At 40.8% G+C, this 20,626-nt stretch overlaps 1 protein-coding gene across 7 annotated transcripts in view; it reads left to right on the forward strand.

The window, feature by feature from the left end:
- map4k5 (mitogen-activated protein kinase kinase kinase kinase 5) overlaps positions 1-20,626 on the forward strand; it is a 31,903-nt gene that overhangs the window by 8,345 nt on the left and 2,932 nt on the right. For 2 of the 7 annotated variants that reach the window (XM_080042655.1, XM_080042654.1), the window contains exons 4-34: positions 2,151-2,241; positions 3,400-3,464; positions 3,596-3,651; positions 4,000-4,047; positions 4,845-4,887; positions 4,996-5,068; positions 5,437-5,568; positions 5,822-5,884; positions 6,008-6,089; positions 6,695-6,811; positions 7,999-8,077; positions 8,972-9,043; positions 10,110-10,168; positions 10,327-10,394; positions 11,537-11,581; positions 11,685-11,727; positions 11,845-12,055; positions 12,505-12,587; positions 12,976-13,017; positions 13,271-13,355; positions 13,450-13,529; positions 13,952-14,012; positions 14,976-15,090; positions 15,360-15,418; positions 15,666-15,769; positions 16,232-16,421; positions 16,958-17,029; positions 17,310-17,402; positions 17,707-17,777; positions 17,974-18,039; positions 19,855-19,910. In XM_080042655.1, the coding sequence (XP_079898781.1) occupies positions 2,151-2,241; positions 3,400-3,464; positions 3,596-3,651; positions 4,000-4,047; positions 4,845-4,887; positions 4,996-5,068; positions 5,437-5,568; positions 5,822-5,884; positions 6,008-6,089; positions 6,695-6,811; positions 7,999-8,077; positions 8,972-9,043; positions 10,110-10,168; positions 10,327-10,394; positions 11,537-11,581; positions 11,685-11,727; positions 11,845-12,055; positions 12,505-12,587; positions 12,976-13,017; positions 13,271-13,355; positions 13,450-13,529; positions 13,952-14,012; positions 14,976-15,090; positions 15,360-15,418; positions 15,666-15,769; positions 16,232-16,421; positions 16,958-17,029; positions 17,310-17,402; positions 17,707-17,777; positions 17,974-18,039; positions 19,855-19,910 (2,524 nt within the window). The remainder of the gene's footprint in view (positions 1-2,150; positions 2,242-3,399; positions 3,465-3,595; positions 3,652-3,999; positions 4,048-4,844; positions 4,888-4,995; positions 5,069-5,436; positions 5,569-5,821; positions 5,885-6,007; positions 6,090-6,694; positions 6,812-7,998; positions 8,078-8,971; positions 9,044-10,109; positions 10,169-10,326; positions 10,395-11,536; positions 11,582-11,684; positions 11,728-11,844; positions 12,056-12,504; positions 12,588-12,975; positions 13,018-13,270; positions 13,356-13,449; positions 13,530-13,951; positions 14,013-14,975; positions 15,091-15,359; positions 15,419-15,665; positions 15,770-16,231; positions 16,422-16,957; positions 17,030-17,309; positions 17,403-17,706; positions 17,778-17,973; positions 18,040-19,854; positions 19,911-20,626) is intronic. The other 5 variants (XM_080042656.1, XM_080042657.1, XM_080042659.1 and 2 more) reach the window with 5 other exon arrangements.

Consider the following 20,626-nt stretch of genomic DNA (forward strand, 5'->3'; position numbering starts at 1 on the left):
GGTTCAAACTGAATGCTATTGGCCTCTGTTGACATTTTTGAGCATACATAAATTGTCCTTATTAATGACTTTTCAAGCATCTGTCACTGAAGCCAAGTCTCAAGAAGCGGACTGCAGTAAGAATTTCATTCAAGCTATTTAAGATGGAGTCAGCGATTTTGAAGACTGCTTCTTGTCATAAAAATCACTTTGTCAAAATTGGTGAATAACTTCACACTATCAGCTACCTGCCCAGCTGTACACACGCTGAAAAACAATCTTGTGTTAATACACAGCCTAGGTTCTGTAAACGGGTATGTTAACAAAGGGGGCCCACTGTAGCTAGCAACATGCCTTTTAACAGAGGTAAGGCTGTGTGTTAACTCTGCATTTTTTTCCAACACACACACACACACACACACAGACACACACAGACAGTACAGACAGGTAGCGGATCTTTAGGAGATATTTACTGATTTTGATAAAAAGTGATTTTGAATCGCTGACTCCACCCTTTGATGTTATAATGATAGCAGCATCCCAAGCTTTGTGTAAAACCACACTCACACTTTCCTTATATACAGTGCATAGCATGCCCTCTCTGGTGACTTGCACTTCTTTTTTTGCACATCACCATCATTGCTGTTTTTGCGACATGTCTCCTCCCCCTTATTATTGGACAAGGTTAGTCATAATATTCTGTATTTTCGTAATTGCCAACAAATCCCATGAATAGACTAAAATCCAGCATGCGTCATCCTGTCTTTAAATACTCTCCCTATGTCGGTTGCGCAAAATAATACAAAAAAACACAAACGCATCTGTTTCTTGACAAGAAATGTGATTGAACGCTTTACAGTCACTAGGGATGATGACACAGTTGTTGTTTTATGTAGTTTATACATCTCATTATCGTAATCTCAAGGCTTCTGATGTTAGTAAATACTCACATTAGTAGCTAAGGGTAAGTTCAAACCTAATGGACATTCCCTGGTTTTCTGTTTATAAGCTGGATAGTTCTGCGCACGTGTTGGCATTCCGACCGGACTTTAAGTCAGACCCTCATGTGAGAGAGCCTAACCCCTCCCAGACGCACTGAAAACAAGACTGCTGTGTATACTGTACGTATACAGTGGCGTCTTTTGTGTGCAAAGTATGTGTGTGCTCAAAAACAGCCTCTGTGGTCCAGGATGTATCTCCAACTTTCATGTTTTCTTCCAAGGTGCCCCTGTATAACTTTAGCCTGGCCTGACCTCAAGACACCCGGGAAAGTGTCTGGAGCTATGGTTGTAGTAAGGTACAGGTCAAGAACTTCTGTTTTTTTGCGAGAACTGATTTTCAAAGCAATAACATTAATCAAGACACTTGTTTACATGCAACATAGGTGAATTGACGCACATGGTTTGCTTACAGTAATGTGTATTTTTTTTTTTTTTTTTAATTATTTTGGTACAGACTGAATCCATTTAAAGACCTTAATCAGGACTGATGCCTTTAATGACAGTCTGTTGATAAAGCGTTGAAGCTGACATAGTCTGGTAGATCACAACCTCCTGTTAATGTATTCCAGGGCCGTTTCTATGCGCACAATTGGGAGCAGCTGGCCTTACATATTTTTGCCTTCTTACTTCCTACTGGTGGGATGTTTTAGAGTGCTTTGCTGATCTGGAAAGCAGCCTGGTGGATATCGGCTTTTAGCACATAAACTTTAAAAAGCACAAGGTGTTCCTTCTGTTTTTATTGGCTCTTCAAAAAATCAACTTTGTTTCCACTCAAATGAAAAAATTGAACCATATATAGTCATTGGTAGATATGGCAAGACTTTGTTCTGTGGTTTTGAGTTTGGCAAACTAAATGAAAGATCGAAGTGTTCTTAAACTGAAAGATTAAGGTCTGCACAAACTTTATATCATCCAAGCTTTTGCACATTTCAAATTCAAGGTTTGTTCTGGTGTAAAAAATAACCCCAAAGAAACGGACAGTGTAAGTTTTGTAGATGAATCATTAACCAAATGTCTAACCCCAACTGTTGTTATGTTGTGCCTGCAGTCAGTCTCTGAGGTTTTTATTTTCAAATGGAGAATATTTTATTTCAAAATGGAAAAATTACTCTGTACAGAAAAACAAAAAAAAAATTTTTTTTTCACCCGTGTGTCTCTCTCTGTTTCCAGGGGATGACTTTTCCATCATACAGCAGGAAATCTTCATGGTGAAGGAATGCATGCACCACAATATTGTGGCCTACTTTGGGAGCTACCTCTGGTAAGAGCCAGCTGAAAATACTTCTGCTTTGTCATTTTGTTCTCAGTATTTCTCTCCCCTCTCATAGCCAGGCCAAGATATCACATTTGTGGAATTCATATATTACTGTCAAAAGTATTTAGCGAGCTGCTACCTAAAGACTCCCATGACGTCTTTAATTACATAGTCACACCTCTGTGTGTGTGTGTGTGTGTGTGTGTGTGTGTGTATGACTCAAGCTGCTCAGCTTGGCACTTGGTGCTGACGAGGTGGTTCGGTGCCAGGATGCGGCTCTCGTGTTTTAATGGAGCCTATGTTTTGTGGCTGGTATCTGAGAGGAAGTCGGGCCGGTCCGCCCACCACTGCCTCCCGACTTCCAACAGGTTTAACTGGAATATGAGCCTGTGATCTGTTTTTATATGGCTGTTAGTCCACAGAGATCCATGTCTTATCACAGCAGGCATGTCTTGTACAGTCTCGCCACACAGAGCACAAATGGCTTCCTGTAAAAATGTTCAATGAGCAACCCACCATGCATTAATTATTATAAAGCTAGATTAAATGCATTAGAACAAGACACCGTTTTATGTGGGAAGTTTATTTTTTTCAGGCCCCATTTCCTGACCCAAAATAATTTCCATGCCCGGCTGAACAGTGTGAAAAGTAGCACTGTTGTGATTTGTGAATCTGGGGCAGTGTACAGTATCGTCGCCAAGTGTCATAGTTTGATCACAGTCACACAGTCTTATTTTTAGCTTTTTGTCAGTGGGTTGACATATTTTTTCTACTCCCCCCTTGTTATGTTTACCTAACTACAGAAGCACTAAACATTGTTTTGTTTTTTTAACCTTTTTGCTCAACCTTCTTTATGAACATGTAGGTAAAGTTGTTTCAGGAAGATTTATTGTACTGCTTAAAGGTGGAGACAGCGTTTCTGGAGAACGCTTTGTTGTCAAAATCAGTGAATATCTCCATGATCCGTACTCACACACTGTACGGACAGGTAACGGATTGTGAGGAGTTGTTCACTGATTTGTCAACAAGCATTCTCTAGAATTGCTCACTCCACCTATCATTTTGTTTGCAATGTATTATAAGTAGTTAGTGTTACAGTGTCTGGCTAACTGGCAAAGCTGCAGTTTCTAACTTAATCACTCTCTCTCTCTCTCATTTCATCAGTCGGGAGAAGCTTTGGATATGTATGGAGTACTGTGGTGGAGGATCTCTGCAGGACATTTATCATGGTGAGCTTGTCTCTTATTCATAACCAGTCATAAAAATGGCTTTAAAAGCTGTTCATACATTGTAAAATCAATCCCATTTCTGCCTTAATCTTTACCTTGCAAACATGGAATGAAATTGTGTTGTGTTATAGTAACGGGACCTCTCTCAGAGACGCAGATAGCATATGTCTGCAGGGAGACCATACAGGTAAATGCACTTTTTAAATCATCTTTTTGAAGAATATTCTTTAAGGTGGAGTCAGCGATTCAGAATGATTCTCGCAAATTCTTGTCAAAATCACTCATTGTTGTACTATGCATGTGCTGAAAGAAAAGTAGTGTTAATACACAGCCTAGGCTCTGTAAACTGCTATGTAAGCAAATGGTATGTAAACAGTGGGGGCCCATTGTACCTCGCACCATGCCCGTTAATACACCAGGCTGTGTTAACACTGGATTATGTTTTATAGCGCACCTACAGTATGTACAGGTAGCAGGAAATATTCACTGATTTTAACAACAAGCCTTACCCAGAATCCATTCATTTCCTTTACAGGGTTTGGGATATCTGCACGTCAAGCAGAAGATGCACCGTGACATAAAGGTATTGTTTCTTTTCTATTTTGTCTTGTTTAAACCTTCATCTAATCTAGATTAGGCCCCTTGTTTTGTTTGTGCCACATACAGAACCGTTGCTTCATTCCAGCACAAACGGATTAACATTAAGTTTTTAAGCAATAAATCTCAAAACATGAGAGAAAGGGAGGGAGTAAACAAAAAGCAACATTAACTAAAACATAATGCATCTTTAAATGCATCTGTTGGCCCCTCGAGTAATGCAAAGATCTGACTTCTCTCTGATGCAGAAGCGCTGCAGAGGTGTGAATCCAAGTCACAGGAAAAAGCCTTTTGTTGCTTGAAAGCATGTGACCAATAGTGTCACTTGCGGTAGTTTAGTGGTTAAGCAGAAGTTGATCGCGCCTGGTGCATTCACACAGACATGAGCCTCAGTCTCAATGTGTTATCACAGAAGGTCAGGGCTAGACCTATTATCTTTGCTCAGCGCTACGCAGCGAGCGCTTCCTGTTTCCGCTACTCTCACCGCAGGATGCCACCAGAGAGACTGTCTGTCACGGCCAACAGAAACACTGTTGGTGGAACTGTCAAAAGGCCATGATACTGGTGCCACTGCTCTTAACACCAGACCATCACTCAATGCCCCCACAACACCAGATGTTACTGTGAAAGTTGGAACACATACTTGGCACTTTGTTATGACCCAGTTTGGCAACTACTCGGCTGTTGAATGTTAAGCCTGGGTCTCATGATGCTAAACGTTATATTGGACTCTTTAGTGTATTTTTCTCAAAGTAAAATAATAATACTTTTGTTTTGGAACAGGGGGCCAACATACTTCTAACAGACAACGGAGATGTGAAGTTAGGTAAGTTGCTCCTTGGCGTGTTCAGCTTTCCAGGACTTGAACTCCTCTGTAGCTTTCATTCCTATGCGGATTGCATAATCTGAAAAGCCCTGTCAATCCTCGTTACAGCCGACTTTGGAGTTGCAGCCAAAATAACAGCCACCATTGCCAAAAGGAAGTCCTTCATTGGAACACCTTATTGGTGAGTGCGTCACCCTCATGAATTGAGCCATAGGGCCTTTGACTCGCTTGTTGAATATGTCTAGAACTGTGTTTATTTTAGTCTGGAGATAGTTTTAATCAGATTCAGAAGCACACTGTTCAAATGCTTTCACTCAGATACTAAAACATTTTCCAGTCAACTGTCTGTTTCATCATATTTTATCTCACATAATGTATTTGTTAAGGACAATTTCCACAGTAGCTGAACTGTTTATACTATACCCATACTGATTCCAGGGCACAGTTTCCACTTCAAGGAGGCCTAATACATTTTCTTTTAGACCTCTTTTCTGACCCTAATATAATTTCCATTTCCAGTCTCAAATTTCTTGTTCTGATTTTGTGTAGGATGGCTCCAGAAGTAGCAGCAGTGGAGAAGAACGGAGGCTACAACCAGCTCTGTGACATCTGGGCTGTTGGCATCACGTCCATAGAGCTGGCAGAGCTGCAGCCACCAATGTTCGACCTGCACCCAATGAGGTATGTTTTTACCTTCCTCATAAATGATCAGTCAAAGCATCCTCAGCTGATTGTTGGGCTACTTTCTATTTTTTTTGTTCATCTTATGATTCATCCCATCTTTTAATTGCTTAAATTGACATCCTCTTTTATTCAAACTAGGTATAGGTTAGCCATGGAAAAGGTTAATGTCCTTTTCATACCTTAGCTTGTGTTTTTCTCTCTTTAAGTCTTTCCAAATAAATCCTAAACCATGTTTTTTGTTTTTCCTTAGGGCCTTGTTTTTGATGTCAAAGAGCAGCTTCCAGCCTCCAAAGCTAAAAGACAAAAACAAATGGTGAGTAACTCCAGAATATTCAGTGTACTATCCTAAGATGAAATCATTATTCTTAAAACTTTGGTCTAAGAGGATAATAATAGTGACAATCATCGCATTAAAACAAAATCATCTCCTTCCCAGGTCCACTGCGTTCCATAACTTTGTCAAAGTGTCTCTGACAAAGAACCCAAAGAAGAGGCCCACTGCAGAAAAACTTCTACAGGTAACAAATGTTATTACTCTCCTGACATATCGTATGATAGTTTATTGAAATGTTTGCCATATCGAATGTACTTTAGTTTATTTGCAGAATTTTTAGAATTGCATCTTTAGGTTGTTATACCATACCTGTGTGAACCCTGAAGGCCAGGCAAAGAAGTAGAGGGTCTCAATTGGCCCAATGCCGTTATTTGTGCATTGGCAAAAAAAAATTGGTTAAAGTCAGACACTACTAGGCCAACACAATTTAAAATAAAGTTGCTGCATTTTTTATAGTTCTTAAATTATTAATGTAAGTCAAAGAAGAAGGAATATGAGCATGCAACAGCTTCATTCAAGCACCAGTCAGTTCTGCTGCTTCTTAAACTAGAGTTAATATCATCAGTGGCACAGTGCATGTCTCCAAGGAAAGCCGGTGTCTAATGGTCCAGGAATCTGATGGTTGATGCAGACGGTATAATTACTCTGAAAATTAGGACTTTGATATCCATTTCTGAAGGGATTTAATATTGGTGCCAGTTTGCATGGACCTTAAGCGACGTAAGGCTTTTTTTCGCTTATACTGCACCAGTTGATGATAACTTATTAACTCCATTTTGTTTCTTGCAGCATGTGTATGTGGCCCAGACGGGTTTGACCAGGAGGCTCGCTGTGGACCTCCTGGATAAGATGAACAACCCGGACAACCACCAGCATTACAGTGAGGTGGACGACGATGACCTCGAGGTAACGTCTAATTCCATCACATACTAAGACTGGGGGAAATTCACTTTTGCTTTGAAAACAAGTCTACAAAGATAGCCCTCAAAGAAGTGCGGGTAATGAAAGATAGTCACATTTCCAACCATTTTTAAGTATAAAAATGGAAATATGACAAATGTGCTCCCTTTCGTTGATGTTTTGAATGTCAGCTTGCAGCAAAATTATTTAAAAAGAACAATCACTCGCTTTCATATGTGATGCTACTAAAGCTTGAAGTTAAACAGACTTTCTTGCAAACACTCACAGCTCTCTCTATCAGCAGTGAATATAAATATTAGCACAGTGTGTTTCTACAGCGACTTGGCAATAAAAGGTAAAAGATGAGCTTCACTGAAGTATGTTTTCAGTTCCCTTCCCCCCTCTACTTGATTCTCTCCATCGACATTATTATTCCAACTGGACTCCACATCACATCTGTGTGGCAGCCAAAGAGGTGGTACCAGTGTCTTTTTAAAAGACCATTGTGCTTCTCACCCCCTGACAGCAGTAGCACTGTCTTGGCCACGATGAATGAAAAAAAACCCTGAGGGCTATTGACTGCAAGCAATGGAGCTTGTTGCAAACAAACAGCGCATGGGATGCATAATAATGTGATTATGCAAAGACGCAGTACAAACAAAGTAGCTTTCAGTTCTGCTTTAAAGGTGCATTTTGTAAGTTTGGTTGTCTCAGACAAGTCAACATTTTCTATGATATATTCTCTGAATAAACTAACTTTACTCACAGGAAAATTGGATCCTTGGGACACTGTTTGAAGTTAGAACCTACACTAAAAGTCACTGTTTCACTGTTGGTGTTTACAGCAGCAGGGCACACAGTATTGTTATCCATTCATATTTTAGTCTTATGTTTGATTCCAGGTGTCTCAAAATTATTTTGATTTGGATTGATGATAGAATTGTTCAATTGCATGTCGAGTAAACTGTAAACAGACTCTGCAAATGTAACCACATCCCCCTCCCTTGAAACTGCATAGTGCACCTTTAACTCGACATTCAAGTTTGGTTATTATTTATTTTTTCAAATGACTCAGGGCAATGCAGCGGCGGTGTTATATAACTTGGCAACGCTTCATCCACTGTGAAGTGCTGCTTCCACTGTCAAAAACTATTTCCTTATCTTTCGAATCTCTTTTTCTCTCTTTGTTTCAGCCCGTCTCTGCAGTCAGACACACCATCCGCTCCACCAACAAACACGCCCGCGCTGAGAGGACACGCTCAGAGATAAACTGTAGGTGAACACACAAAAAAAAAGCCCAACCCCCCTTTTGCCATGAAACAGCCCTGTCATTGGTTAGCATGTCCGCCAGCCGGGCTGTATAGGTCGATAGAAGTCGGACGGCTTGTCTGCGGGTCATCCCCCTAATCCTGCAGCACTGGCTGGCACTTTTCCAGCCCCACAGCATGTGGTAGTGTGTATAAAAATAGCCCGGGGATTCACGGAAGAGAACGTGGATGTAGCGTGTTGTAGAGTCCATGATGCTTCTGTGTAGTCTGTTAACATGTAACTGGCCCTCTATTTTATCCCCTCAATGGATAACGTGATATAGCTTGTCTGAAGATGTCATAAAGATTTCTTAAGGAATTTGGTTTTCAGTCAACAATTGTTGGTGCTGAATGTGGCAGAGGAAGCAGCTTCATAGATTGTGTACTGATGTATTATCCTGCAACCCTTCAGTGAAGTTTGTGTGTGTGTGTGTGTGTGTGTGTGTGTGTGTGTGTGTGTGTGTGTGTGTGTGTGTGTGTGTGTGTGTGTGTGTGTGTGTGTGTGTGTGTGTGTGTGTGTGTGTGTGTGTGTGTGTGTGTGTGTGTGTGTGTGTGTGTGTGTGTGTGTGTGTGTGTGTGTGTGTGTCGTCGTCAGTTGTTGTTGATAAAGTTTAACGTTGTGGTGTGCTCGCTTGTGGTGTCAGTAGTGTGACTGTTTCTCATTTCATCGTATTGGGTTGATGTTGTCAGTGGTGAGAAATGTGTCTTTGTTGGACGTTTGTCATATTTATTGTTAAGTGATACTGTCTGTGCTTCATTGTGTTTTTCGTGCTTGTTCGTACTGTCCCACATGCACTTCCTGTTTAGTTTTTTATCCATATTTCTCACAATCACGTTTGACTTTTCCTTCTACATGAAGCAAACAATGGGACAGACCAAGGAGGGCCATGCTCAAGTCCTAGCTTCACTGAGGGCCACAGGGGGGACGCAGGTCAGTGACAGTGTAGTGAGACGGTGTGTGTGTTTGTTCCCCAGCTCACTCCTAAGACTTCCTGAGAAATAGGATAATGTTGTGTAGCACATAATAGAACATTGTGTGTGAGACTGAAGTGGCACTAATAAGGTGAGTTCCCTTTGCATGGGGCGGCTCCTTACTGTTACTGTAGCTTAAATACAGTTGAATCAATCGGACATTGTGTCATGCTGCTTCCCGTTTGACATCAAATGACATTGCAAATGACTAATCGGATACTAACAAGGAAGTGAAGTGTGACTTTCTCATCTCACCTGACTCATGGACTTCGTCAAATGTCATGCTGTGTGGTTCCCAAGTCTGTTAGTCACTCACCTACTCGCTGTTATCTGTCTTTTAAACCTCCACATTATCAGCATACCTCCAGCAGAAAAGCACACTGGAAAAACAAGTCTGTGAATTGAAAACAAAGTTTCTTTTGTTAATGAGAAGCTGATTGTGTCAGAGTATTTATTGGCACGTCGGTTCATTTCTTTCGCCTTCATAATTACAGCAGGATCACACCGTGTTTATACTGGACACTAAACCGACCTCCTCTATGGGATCAACAGTTTGAAAGAATGTGACCTTCAAACCTAAACTAAGAGCAATCTGTTCCACGATTTATTAGTCATTCCTGCTCTCTCTTACCAATATTTCCTCAAAGTGAACCGATCTGGTTATTGTCCAGAGCAATCTGTGTTTGTCTTTGGTGGCCAACTGGTCTTAACACTCCAGACCAGACGTTCACAGAGAAGCATGATAAATCAATGAAGGTGTCTTGGCAGAAGCACTGTGATGGAAGCAGTTGGGTCTGCTATCGGTTGATATCTTGTATCTTAGATGTGATTTATTTTTGATTTGTTTTATGTAAAGAATGGACTAAAGAGTGTTTTCCTATGCCCCCAGTACTTATGCAAAAGCATTCTACTCTCAAGGCTATGTCTGTATTGAAGTGTTGGGAACTGATGCCCTCTAGTGCCAAAGGTGTGTGCAAGATAATAAAAAATGCAAAACAAACTTTACACAATTTCTTCTTTTTCAGTCGACAAGGTCCAGTTTGAACCTCCACTCAGGAAGGAAACTGAGGCTCATTCTGAATTGGTGATTATCATATTCATTTTATTTAGTAGTTATACATACTATTTATGTTTCTAAACGGATCATTTTAAGTGAATGTAGAGAAAGAAAACGTACAAACAATTTATTTTCAAAATGCGGGTTTTTCTTTTTTAATTCTACTTTTGTGTGGCTTTCCACAGGATGCGAGTAAAGATAATGACTTCCCTTCCCCCTGGAGTCCCTTTGCAGAGGGAGGAATAACACCCAGGTAATCCATGGAAACTGTTGTCACGGGAACTGCTCCTATCTATCTGCCACATTCTCCCTTTTGCTCTCTCTCTATCTCTTTACCTGGCCCAGTCTTCCACAGAAAGGAAATGAATATGTGGTTAAAGTTTTGTTGCTGTATTATTTACTAGTTTGATATTAGAAATACACAAAAAGCAGAGATAGCAGAGATATATGATATTAGTAGGTTAGAGTAACAAACGTGATGAAAAGACTTGACACGTCTTGTTCTTAACAACATGCAGTCGTTATGTTCCGTAATCTGACATCTTTTAATGTTTAAACTCACTTTAAATACATTTTCTTATGGACACTCCTCACTGTCTCTCACTTTAACCTGCGTATTCACTGGAGCTAACCTATGTCTGTGCATGAAATCCCTCTCCCCATCTGCAGTTTAAAATGTTGCTTTGGCCTATAAGCTCCTTCTCACTTGTACGTTCTTCTTCCACCTCTCTCTGTCCTCCTTTTTTTGGGGCTGTTGGTCCCTCTCTCTATCCCTCTCTCTCTCTCTCTCTCTCGTCTTGTCACATCGAAGGAGCCTTCTCAAAAGCGTTGAGGACGAATTGTTCCAACGGTAACACTAACACTGTGTATGCTGTAGACATCCACTCCACCCCTCGCCCAGCATTTTTCGCCATCAGGTTTAGCCCCCGCCATGTCCACAAATCACCTTCCCTTCATTCACCATGTGTGGTTTGATAATAGCTGTAGGTCCAAACTATGAGTATTTTGCGCTATCCAAAGAACTTTGTTGCATCACTTGGATAGGAGTCTAGTTTTATGTTTTTATGTAACAGAAGTTACTGAAGGTTGTATGCAGACCTTGTCATTTGGTCCTAATTTTCCAAACCAACGTCCTCCAAAGATGTTTGTTTGAAGTTTAGAAAGACAAAAAATACTTATTTTTTAATTCAGCACCAGAAATGTATTTTTTGTGTGGTGCCCATCTCATGAGTTTCTTTATTTAGAAGAGATATCCCCCCCGTTTTCCTCCATAGTCACACTCTCTCCATCTCTAAGGATGGATGTTTCATAAACATTTGTACCATTAACATTCCCTCTGAGCTCTGGTGAGTCTTATTTTCCACACTGATCATTTACCATGTTTGTTTCCTGCAGAGGACACATGACCCACCTTGAAGATGCCTTTGAAGAAGTGGAGCTGTGAGTGATGTGTCAACTATACATTCAGATTTCAAAATAGAAGTAAAAACTTTCATTTCTGTTGTGTGCATATTTCTAAAAAACAATACTACCTCTATTCCAGGTCAACACTCAAGCCAGGGGTTCCGCCTCCTCTGCCCCCAAAGGTGATACCCAAAATTAGAAAATATTTTTAAGTGTATGGATTTTTGCAATTTGAAAACTATAACAAGTGTTGAAGTTACACCAAATAGTTTAAGCCTCTTTCCTTTTCCTCCTTTCAGCCACGGTTAAACAGCTCGTCGGAGGAGCCCGGCCTTAACGACGAGCGCTCTCTGACGGTGAAGAGGTTTCCTAACTCGGAGAACGGAGCGAGCCAGGCGGTGCGCAGACAGAGCACGCCGGAGCAGGGCATCAAGGTGGAGAGCTCCTCTCCTGACTTCCTCTCTGTCAGCGTCAGCAGCCCCGGACTGCTGTCTCACGCCTCCGATCCTGGTGAGTAGCGTCTGAATAGTAGACTATTCAATGATTTGATGGAAGGAGCCCCATTCCATTTCCTATCTCACAGTAAAGTAGTGGCAACATTTGTTTATGAAACACATATCATTTTTTGTCTGGTATGGAAAACATGGAAGCCAATGTCTCAAATGAAAACTTGGATCAATGAGCAGAAAAATACATGACTGACAGTATATTAACGGATGGACGTAGCAGTATGTCTGTCTGTGCAATATCCTGTTCATATTCCTCTCAATGAATGTCTGTCTTCTTAAGTCAAACAAGTCTCTAAATAAGCACTAATTTTATTTTTTACAAGCTCTCAGTAAATCTAAATGTAAAGGTAAGGGAGCCTGATGTTAATGAGTTTGATTCTCCATGTTTGCCAGTTTGAATAATGGTTATGCTCCAAACTCAATTTCAATCCGCCCCCTCTCTCATGACAGATGATTCGGATGACAGTCTGAATGAAGGCAGTCCCAAGCCGCCACCCAACCAACAGCACCGGAAGGAGAAAAAGGAATTCCCTGTAAGTCTGAAGATATATTCCACAACGTTGCAATTACGTTGCAATTTGTACTTTGATCGGGTCATAGGGTGAAAATGTCATCTTGGGTCTAAGAGCCTGTATTTTATATGTGGTGTGTCTCCAACAGCCTTTGCAGCGAAACCTCAAATATGACGTTTTTCCCTCCTCGGATCCAAACACTAGCAGTTAAAGAAGGAAATTTGGCACCCGCACATGTTGAAATTTTGATTATCTTTGACAGACCACACAATAGAGAACAGACAATGATGTTTTGTGTTTGGTTCATTGTTGAGGCTGGAGCTAAATTAAGCTGCTACATTGAAGATGATTGTTGTTGCTTTTTCAGCGTTCTATGTCTTCATACATATTTTTCTTTCCTCTTCCTTAGAAACCAGCTATTAATGGTCTGCCGCCCACTCCCAAAGTACTGGTAAGTAAAATCATCTGCATTGTCCCTCACAATCTCTTCCCTTCTGGCCTAGTTTCATGGACACTGTTATTAAACTCTTATTCTGAGCTTGCTGCTGTACATTCTGTAGATATTTGGGGTCCACAGAGCTTTCTCCTTTGTGGTTTCTTCAGCTCTAGCTCCAGCTCATTAAACCCTGGCTGACGTTCTCATGCTTCACTGAGCCAGAGGCGGCCTGTTCTAACTGAGCAATGTTCCTTTTTTTTCATTTCAGATGGGAGCCTGTTTCTCCAAAGTCTTTGATGGCTGTCCACTGAAGATCAACTGTGCCACGTCATGGATTCATCCAGACACCAAAGGTACAGCATCATGCAACAAGCGCGATACACAAACACACAGAATCAACAGTTTAAAAAAAAATAATAATAATAATTTCTTATTTTTTCCTTTTAGATCAGTACTTAATCTTTGGGTCGGAGGATGGCATCTATACGCTGAATCTTAATGAGCTGCATGAAGCCGCAATGGAACAGGTAACAGCAGCTACAGTTCATTTGAAATAAAACAAATTCTACTGTTGCTACACTTGTCAATCATTAAATAAACATAGCTAGCTAATCGAGCTAACGTGAGCTCCAATAAATAATTTAAAGCGCTGCCACCGACTGACTTCAGAATCTGGTCAAAAGGATCTTGGTTGTCAACCTGAGGCTATACATACATTATACTGTGCTAGAAGGTTAAAGCTGCATTTCCAAGGCAGAAAGTCAGCAGTGTATCATAGGAAAATAATAGAAAGTGAACGAGCATTTAGCCTTTATTAAACCAAAAGCATCAATACTAAGAAAAAAAGACGACACCCTCCAAATTGATATTCCCTTCCCACTCCCTCCTTTTGACAAACAACGTCAAACTATATTGTGATTGTCCCATATTTGTTTCATCCCCTATTTAGTTGTTCCCGAGAAAGTGCACATGGCTGTACATTATCAACAACAACCTGATGTCTCTATCTGGTAAGTGATGGACTTATCACAGCGTCCTGCTTCACTGGCAACTGTCATAACCTGCTGCATCTTTGTCCTGTGTTATCTAGCTGTCCCTGAAGGCAACACAGCCACTCCATATCTGCAGCCCTAAAATAACTGTTTCTTTTGTTTGCCATCAGAGAGCCTTTGTAAGAGCACAGTGACTCATGAGTGACACATCTAGATTTACAGCCCGTTTTTCTGCTTAAGAATCGCTCTGATATATTGATTTTGATTTCATTAAATTCATTTTGGACTTGCAAAAAGGGCCATACAGAAAACAGCAATAATACACAAATTAAAAGCTCAACGCAGTCCTCCTAGATTGTCAAACTCTTGATCATTTGGATTACATATCTGAAAACGAGTGGGAACAAGTATATTCTTTTTGTAATCCCATTCCTCCTCCATAAGTCATTAATACATTACATAGGTTCCTTTTTATATATCAGTCTTTGTAGTTTACGCAGGAACAAGTGCAATTTTTCATATAATTAAACAGACGTGCAATTTGTTGACATTTGAAACCAAACTGTCTGTTGGGCTCTCCTTGTCTCCAAAGCCTTTTTTCTCAGTTTAACAGTTGAGGATGAGATTACAAAGTGCGTGGTCTACTTTCAGTTTTACCTTCAGCAGTTTGCCTCTTGGTATACTTAACCTCTCCTCTCTTCTCCTCTTCCCTTGGACACTGTCCATCCTGCTCTCGCCTGGCTTGATTTGATATTCTACTAACTGACTTCATCAGAAGGTAATCATGCTTCACATCATCGTCACATCTCTGTTTTTTTACCCCTGTCCACATCTAACCTTTCTACATGTTAAAGCTGCTTCCAGAATTTGAATAAGGAAGAATAATGTTTCAAAAGTTTTTTTCCGTGAAGAAATGTTACTTGTCTGTTTTAATTACTGCACTCGAAAGTGGATTATTAAATCTACTGCAATCTACTGTAGGAAAAACCTTCCAGCTGTATTCCCACAATCTCATCGGGCTGTTTGAGCAGCTGAGGAAGCCCGGCCTGGCCGCTCAGTTCCAGACTCACCGCTTCCCAGACAAAATTTTACCCAGGTAAGAGCTTTATTTCTGGGGTTATTCGAATGTGTCTCATACATGACATCTAACCACACTCTCCAGCAACTCTCCTGTAACTTTAGTGTTAAGATTACACCTCTGCTTTTTCAACTTTAAGCACGTTGCTCCGCTTCATCACTGTCTACCATCATGACAAACAACTGCAATGGTAGAAACAAATATGGAGAACCAGGCTTTGATTCTACATGTCATCAGCTCTTTTAAGACTGCGTGGTCACAACAACTTGACTGTTTTCTCTCCTCAGGAGATTCGCCTTGACAACTAAGATCCCCGATACAAAGGGCTGTCACAAGTGCTGCATTGGTGAGTAGCCTCTGTCTCCCAACCACTCTCTTCTTTATTTACTCAGCTTTCCTTCAGATTAATCTCTGTCAATACACGAGGAACAGTTCTCTACTGGTCGTGCTTCCCTCTACCTTGCTGCATTGTTTTTTTTGTTTTTTTCTGCTTTTTTATTTTTTTTATAAACATACACCTGATATGAACTGTTGTACATGACCTAAATAGATCAGTCTAGCTACACGTGTTGACAGTATTTTCTTTTTCACAGTGAGAAACCCGTATACAGGCCACAAGTATCTGTGTGGAGCGTTGCAGTCTGGGATCGTCCTGTTGCAGTGGTATGAGCCCATGCAGAGGTTTATGCTCATAAAGGTCAGTTGAATTTATTCATCTCAAATATTACTGTTTTTATTACAACGTTGTATTATATATTTTTTCTTTCAATAACACATCTGTAGTTAATATTTTAGGGGCACTCAAGGTTTAGGCGTTAGAGCGCCTGCCAATAGAGGCTCAGCCCTCAGAAGCAGCGGACCACGGGTTCTAATCCGGTCCGTGGTCGTTCTCTGCATGTCATTCCACTCTATGCCCTATTTCACCTTTTGTCTATCCAAACAGTCTAATAAAAGTGAAAAACGGCAAAAAATTCTCTTTATTTTTTTATTTTTTTTTAAATATGTGGATTGAAAGAAAACTTTAATAAATATGAAAGTTGTACATATTTACAGGGATTTTTAAATAAGCGTTTTGTAAACTGATGTCTTCTTTCACCTATTGCAAAGTATCACTAGTGTTACACCAACCCCCTGTTTTGTATTTCTCTCCCCATTGCAGCACTTTGACTTCCCGCTCCCCAGCCCTCTGAAGGTGTTTGAGATGCTGGTGGTCCCGGAGCAGGAGTATCCTCTGGTGTGTGTGGCCATCAGCAAGGGAACAGAGTCGGGACAGGTGGTCCGCTTTGAAACCATCAACCTCAACTCCTGCTCTTCCTGGTTCACAGAGATGGGAACTAGTAAGTCCAAATGTAAAGAATAGAAAACCTTTATTTTCATTCATCACCTTTTAAAGTGCACACAAATACAGACATCCACAAAGTCAAACAGCATATAGATACAATATGTGTTTTGTATGTGTGCTTATAAATATATCAAATTGTTGCTCTGTTAAGTGAGTTATTGCACAAGGTACTAGGGGAAGAAGAGATGGGATGATGATGCACTTGACACGAAAAAAAATACATGAAATCACAACTAAGACACATTGTTTTTTGTGGAGATGGATGACTGAAAAAGTTGTCTATTAATTTGCCTCCCATCTTTGTATCATGATTGGTACAGCATCCACATTTGATGCCATGGCTTCCTCTTCACTGTCACAAAATGAGACCTCAAATACTGAGCTATGCTTCTTCTGCACATAACTAATATGTTATAACACTTAACTAATAACTCCATTCGTAAAAAAACAAAACAAAAGAAAAGTTTCACAATTGTGCTCTCAACTTGGTTCATTGTCACAGATGTCACAGCAGGATTGTCATTAATGTTCTTTTCCTTCCAGCGGCCCATCAGCAGGTGGATGCTATCCATGTCACGCAGCTGGAGAGGGACACTGTGTTGGTGTGTTTGGACCGTAAGCACAATCCCTTTCATCAGCTTCCACCATGTTCTGTACTAACAGCTTTTGTCAGATGTCCCATTCCAGATGTTAAGTGTCTTAGGTGCGTTCACACCAAACGCGATAATAGGGATTTCATCGCATAAACCGCTTCATAGCATCAACCGCTTCATCGTGCCTAAACCAATTACCTCTTATGTGAATATGCTGATTTCATCACGCGCATTTCATTTGGTGTGAACGCTCTTTTTATGTTCTGCCACATTGTTATTACAACCTGTTATTTTCTCCCCAGAAAATTTGAAGATTGTGAATCTCCAGGGTAGACTGAAGTCCAACAAGAAGCTGGCGTCTGAGCTCAGCTTTGATTTCTGCATCGGATCTGTTGGTAAGATTTTAGTCTAGTCTTTGATTTACGGTCTGTGTTGAGAAATAAAGGTACATTTTATACTGTTTGAGACTTTGCAACATATGCATTAAAATGTCTACCCATAATCGGAAATATTGGCAAACTAACCGCTGTACATAAAAGGTTTGATTTATATCCAGCAAGGTTCCCATTCACTCCATTCACAAAAGGAATTATTTTAAACTGAATTGCATTGTTCCTCTTAATGACGTTGGCAGTGTTTCAGTGGCTACCTTGACCTTTGTGAACTGACACACGACCTCTTGCCCTTCTCTTCTGACAGTGTGCCTTCAGGACAGTGTCCTGGCCTTCTGGAAACATGGCATGCAGGGAAAGAGCTTCAAGTCTAACGAGGTAAAACGTCCCATAAACACCCAACTAATTTAAAGCTTATTAAAGCTTATTGCAGGATTTATGTTGAAATACACATTTTCATACTGAAGCAGCTTCTACTCAGAAACAGAAATCACTGTTTTCAATTGACCAAAAGTAGGAAGAGTAGTAATTTTTAAATACTTTAGTATTTCATAAACGATTTGTGTCATATCAGAGAGCAGATGAGGTGGAGCTGCATGACAGAGAGGATGAGGCAGGGAGAGACAGCTCAGAGTGGCAGGTAGGTTATTTGCTGTTGTCAGGTGATTTTGATTTGTTGACAATGATAGTAAGAAGTGTTCATGACAAGAAGTTAATAAAATAATTAAAAATAAAGTACACGCATAATGACACAACCAGCGTGATTTAGATATGGCTCCCAGGGCTAAAAATTTACTTTTTGGCTAAGGCTGGCTGGTAGATGAGAAGAAAGAAAAAATAAATACACATTTTCATACTGAAGTACTTTCTACCCTGTAGTCAAATATATTGGTGACCTTTATTTCAACTTGAGATAGACACTGAGGTTTCTACGAGCAAGAGGTAACACACAAATATTTTTAAATACTTGCCGGGCATTCCATTAATTTGGAGGACAAAGCTTGTACAGTTTTCAGTCTTTACAACTTTTTAAAGCTTTTGCTGATACTAAATTACCAATTTCTATGGGTGACTACAGAGTAGAAACTGTGAATGTTGTCACTCTTTGAATACAGGCGTGTTGGTTTTACACATGAACTCAAACACCTGTGGCTCTTGTGAACAAAGCCCCTGAGTGCTCTGCGTTTATGTGCGTGTCCACATGCTGTCGGTGATCGCGGGAGATTAGCCCTCAGGTGGAGCCAGACAAAGTGTATTTGTGTTGGGGCGAGGTAATGAATTTGTCCGCCTTTCACGGAGGGATTCAATGCTAACCCCATCACCAGACGCGCTCGGCAGCAGAATAAAAGTTCAAGAGATCGCGGGGAGGTGAAGCATTCTGTTTTCATGAAAAGTGATACAGCGATTGGGGCCGCCCTTTTGAAAGCTTTGCCCTCTCAGACGTGGCACAGTGGCACTCGGGTGGAACGCAGTCTGTGCCCAGCCCGAGGATTTTTGAAAATGTCAGAGGCCATGCAAAATGCATGCTCAATCATAAACGCAACCCTGCCACACAACGGGTAGCAGCGCTAAATAATTCAGCCAATGTCTCGTTATGATCCCTCTCAAAAGCGAAGGCATTCAGACGGCTCAGGCCTTTTGCTGCAGTGGGTGCTCCTTTGAACACCCGAGACTTTGTTCTCCTTGAGGCTTAAACAGATCAGATCTCTTCTTAGGCCAAGGACTTACACCTAGCAGGTGTCACACGGAGACTATCTCGCATCTGTTGACAAGTTCTCATGACCTGTCAACACGTGAGAGTGTGTGTGTTGAAGGGGCCCTTGTCTTTTTACGCTGTGAAGTGTCGGGCTACATCTTGTATCTAGGACAGGTAAGCTCCAAGGGTCGCACAGGGTGACACAGAGTCCCTAGACGCAGCACTCAGTTACCTACATTCAGGTAAAAGAACACACACATTTTGTTGTTAAAGGTCGCCTTGCCATCGGAAATCAACACACAGGACGAGAACTATCCCACCATGAAATTGATTGACAGGTCTTTGGTCTTTGAATACACAGACTCAAACTAGACAGTTTAAGATTATTTAATAATATTTTCTTGATGTAATGAAAGGTTTGTATCAGTACTCTTTGGCAACACACCAGTCCTATCATTTCAGTTAAATGTTTTTTTTTTCTTTCACTGAATATATGCTGGATTTTTTAACTTGGAAATAAAAATAAACCTAAATTATTTTTATTTCACTCCTCTACTTAACCTAGTTGGTATCTAATGCTTGGCAAACACTTTAGGGATTAGGCCTTATTTTACTCCTGAACTGGTTGCTGAAAACAGGAAGCCAGCCTAAGATTGATTGAACTGTTGTAAGGGACAGCACCAACAGTATTTACTATGATGTTTAAAAAAGACCCCAGTTGCAAGTCTAACTCAGTTGTTGTGGTTTTGTCTTTCCCAGGTGACCCAGGAGATCTGTGATCCAAGCAGAGTATTCCGCCTCCTCGGCTCTGACAGGTTGGTTCAGAGATATTTACGTCTTTAATGACATCAGCGCCGGATGAGCGATCAAACGCACCACAAAAACAACCAAAACAACTTGCATATCTTGTTAATCTCTCTTTTCATCAACACTATGTTATGAGCCCACTGACCTACATAGTACCAGGCCCTGGTGATTATGGCCGTCCTTCCTCAGGTCTCTTTGTTGTGTCTATTACCTGGAAACCACTAAACGAGCCGTGAGCCCACAGCGCGCGTCTCCTGCTGTGTCTAGATGATCTCTGTCTGCACCTTACATCCTCCTCACTCTATTTCCATCTTAACTACAGCTAAATCTCTTCATCTGATTCTCTTCTTAGATTTTACTTTGTAATTACTGTTAACCTGACTGTCCCTGAATGCACCACTTATCTTATCCTTAAATGTTCACTCCCTCTCCCTTTTTTTTATTTAGATACATCCATAAATTATTCTCAAATACGATTCTATTCAGTAATTGTTTTATGCAAGGGTGTAATTTCCATAGGGGACATTTGAAAAATGGGGGGGAGGCAAAAACGCACAACAAAAACAACCAAAACAACTTGCATAACTTGTTCATCTCTCTTTTCATCAACACTATGTTATGAGCCCACTGACCTACAAAGTACCAGGCCTTGGTGATTACGGCCGTCCTCCCTCAGGTCTCTGTGTTGTGTCTATTACCTGGAAACCACCAAACTACCCGCTCA

This window comes from Ammodytes marinus (assembly GCF_949987685.1).
Source record: "Ammodytes marinus genome assembly, chromosome: 15".
Taxonomy (NCBI): Eukaryota; Metazoa; Chordata; class Actinopteri; order Uranoscopiformes; family Ammodytidae; genus Ammodytes; species Ammodytes marinus.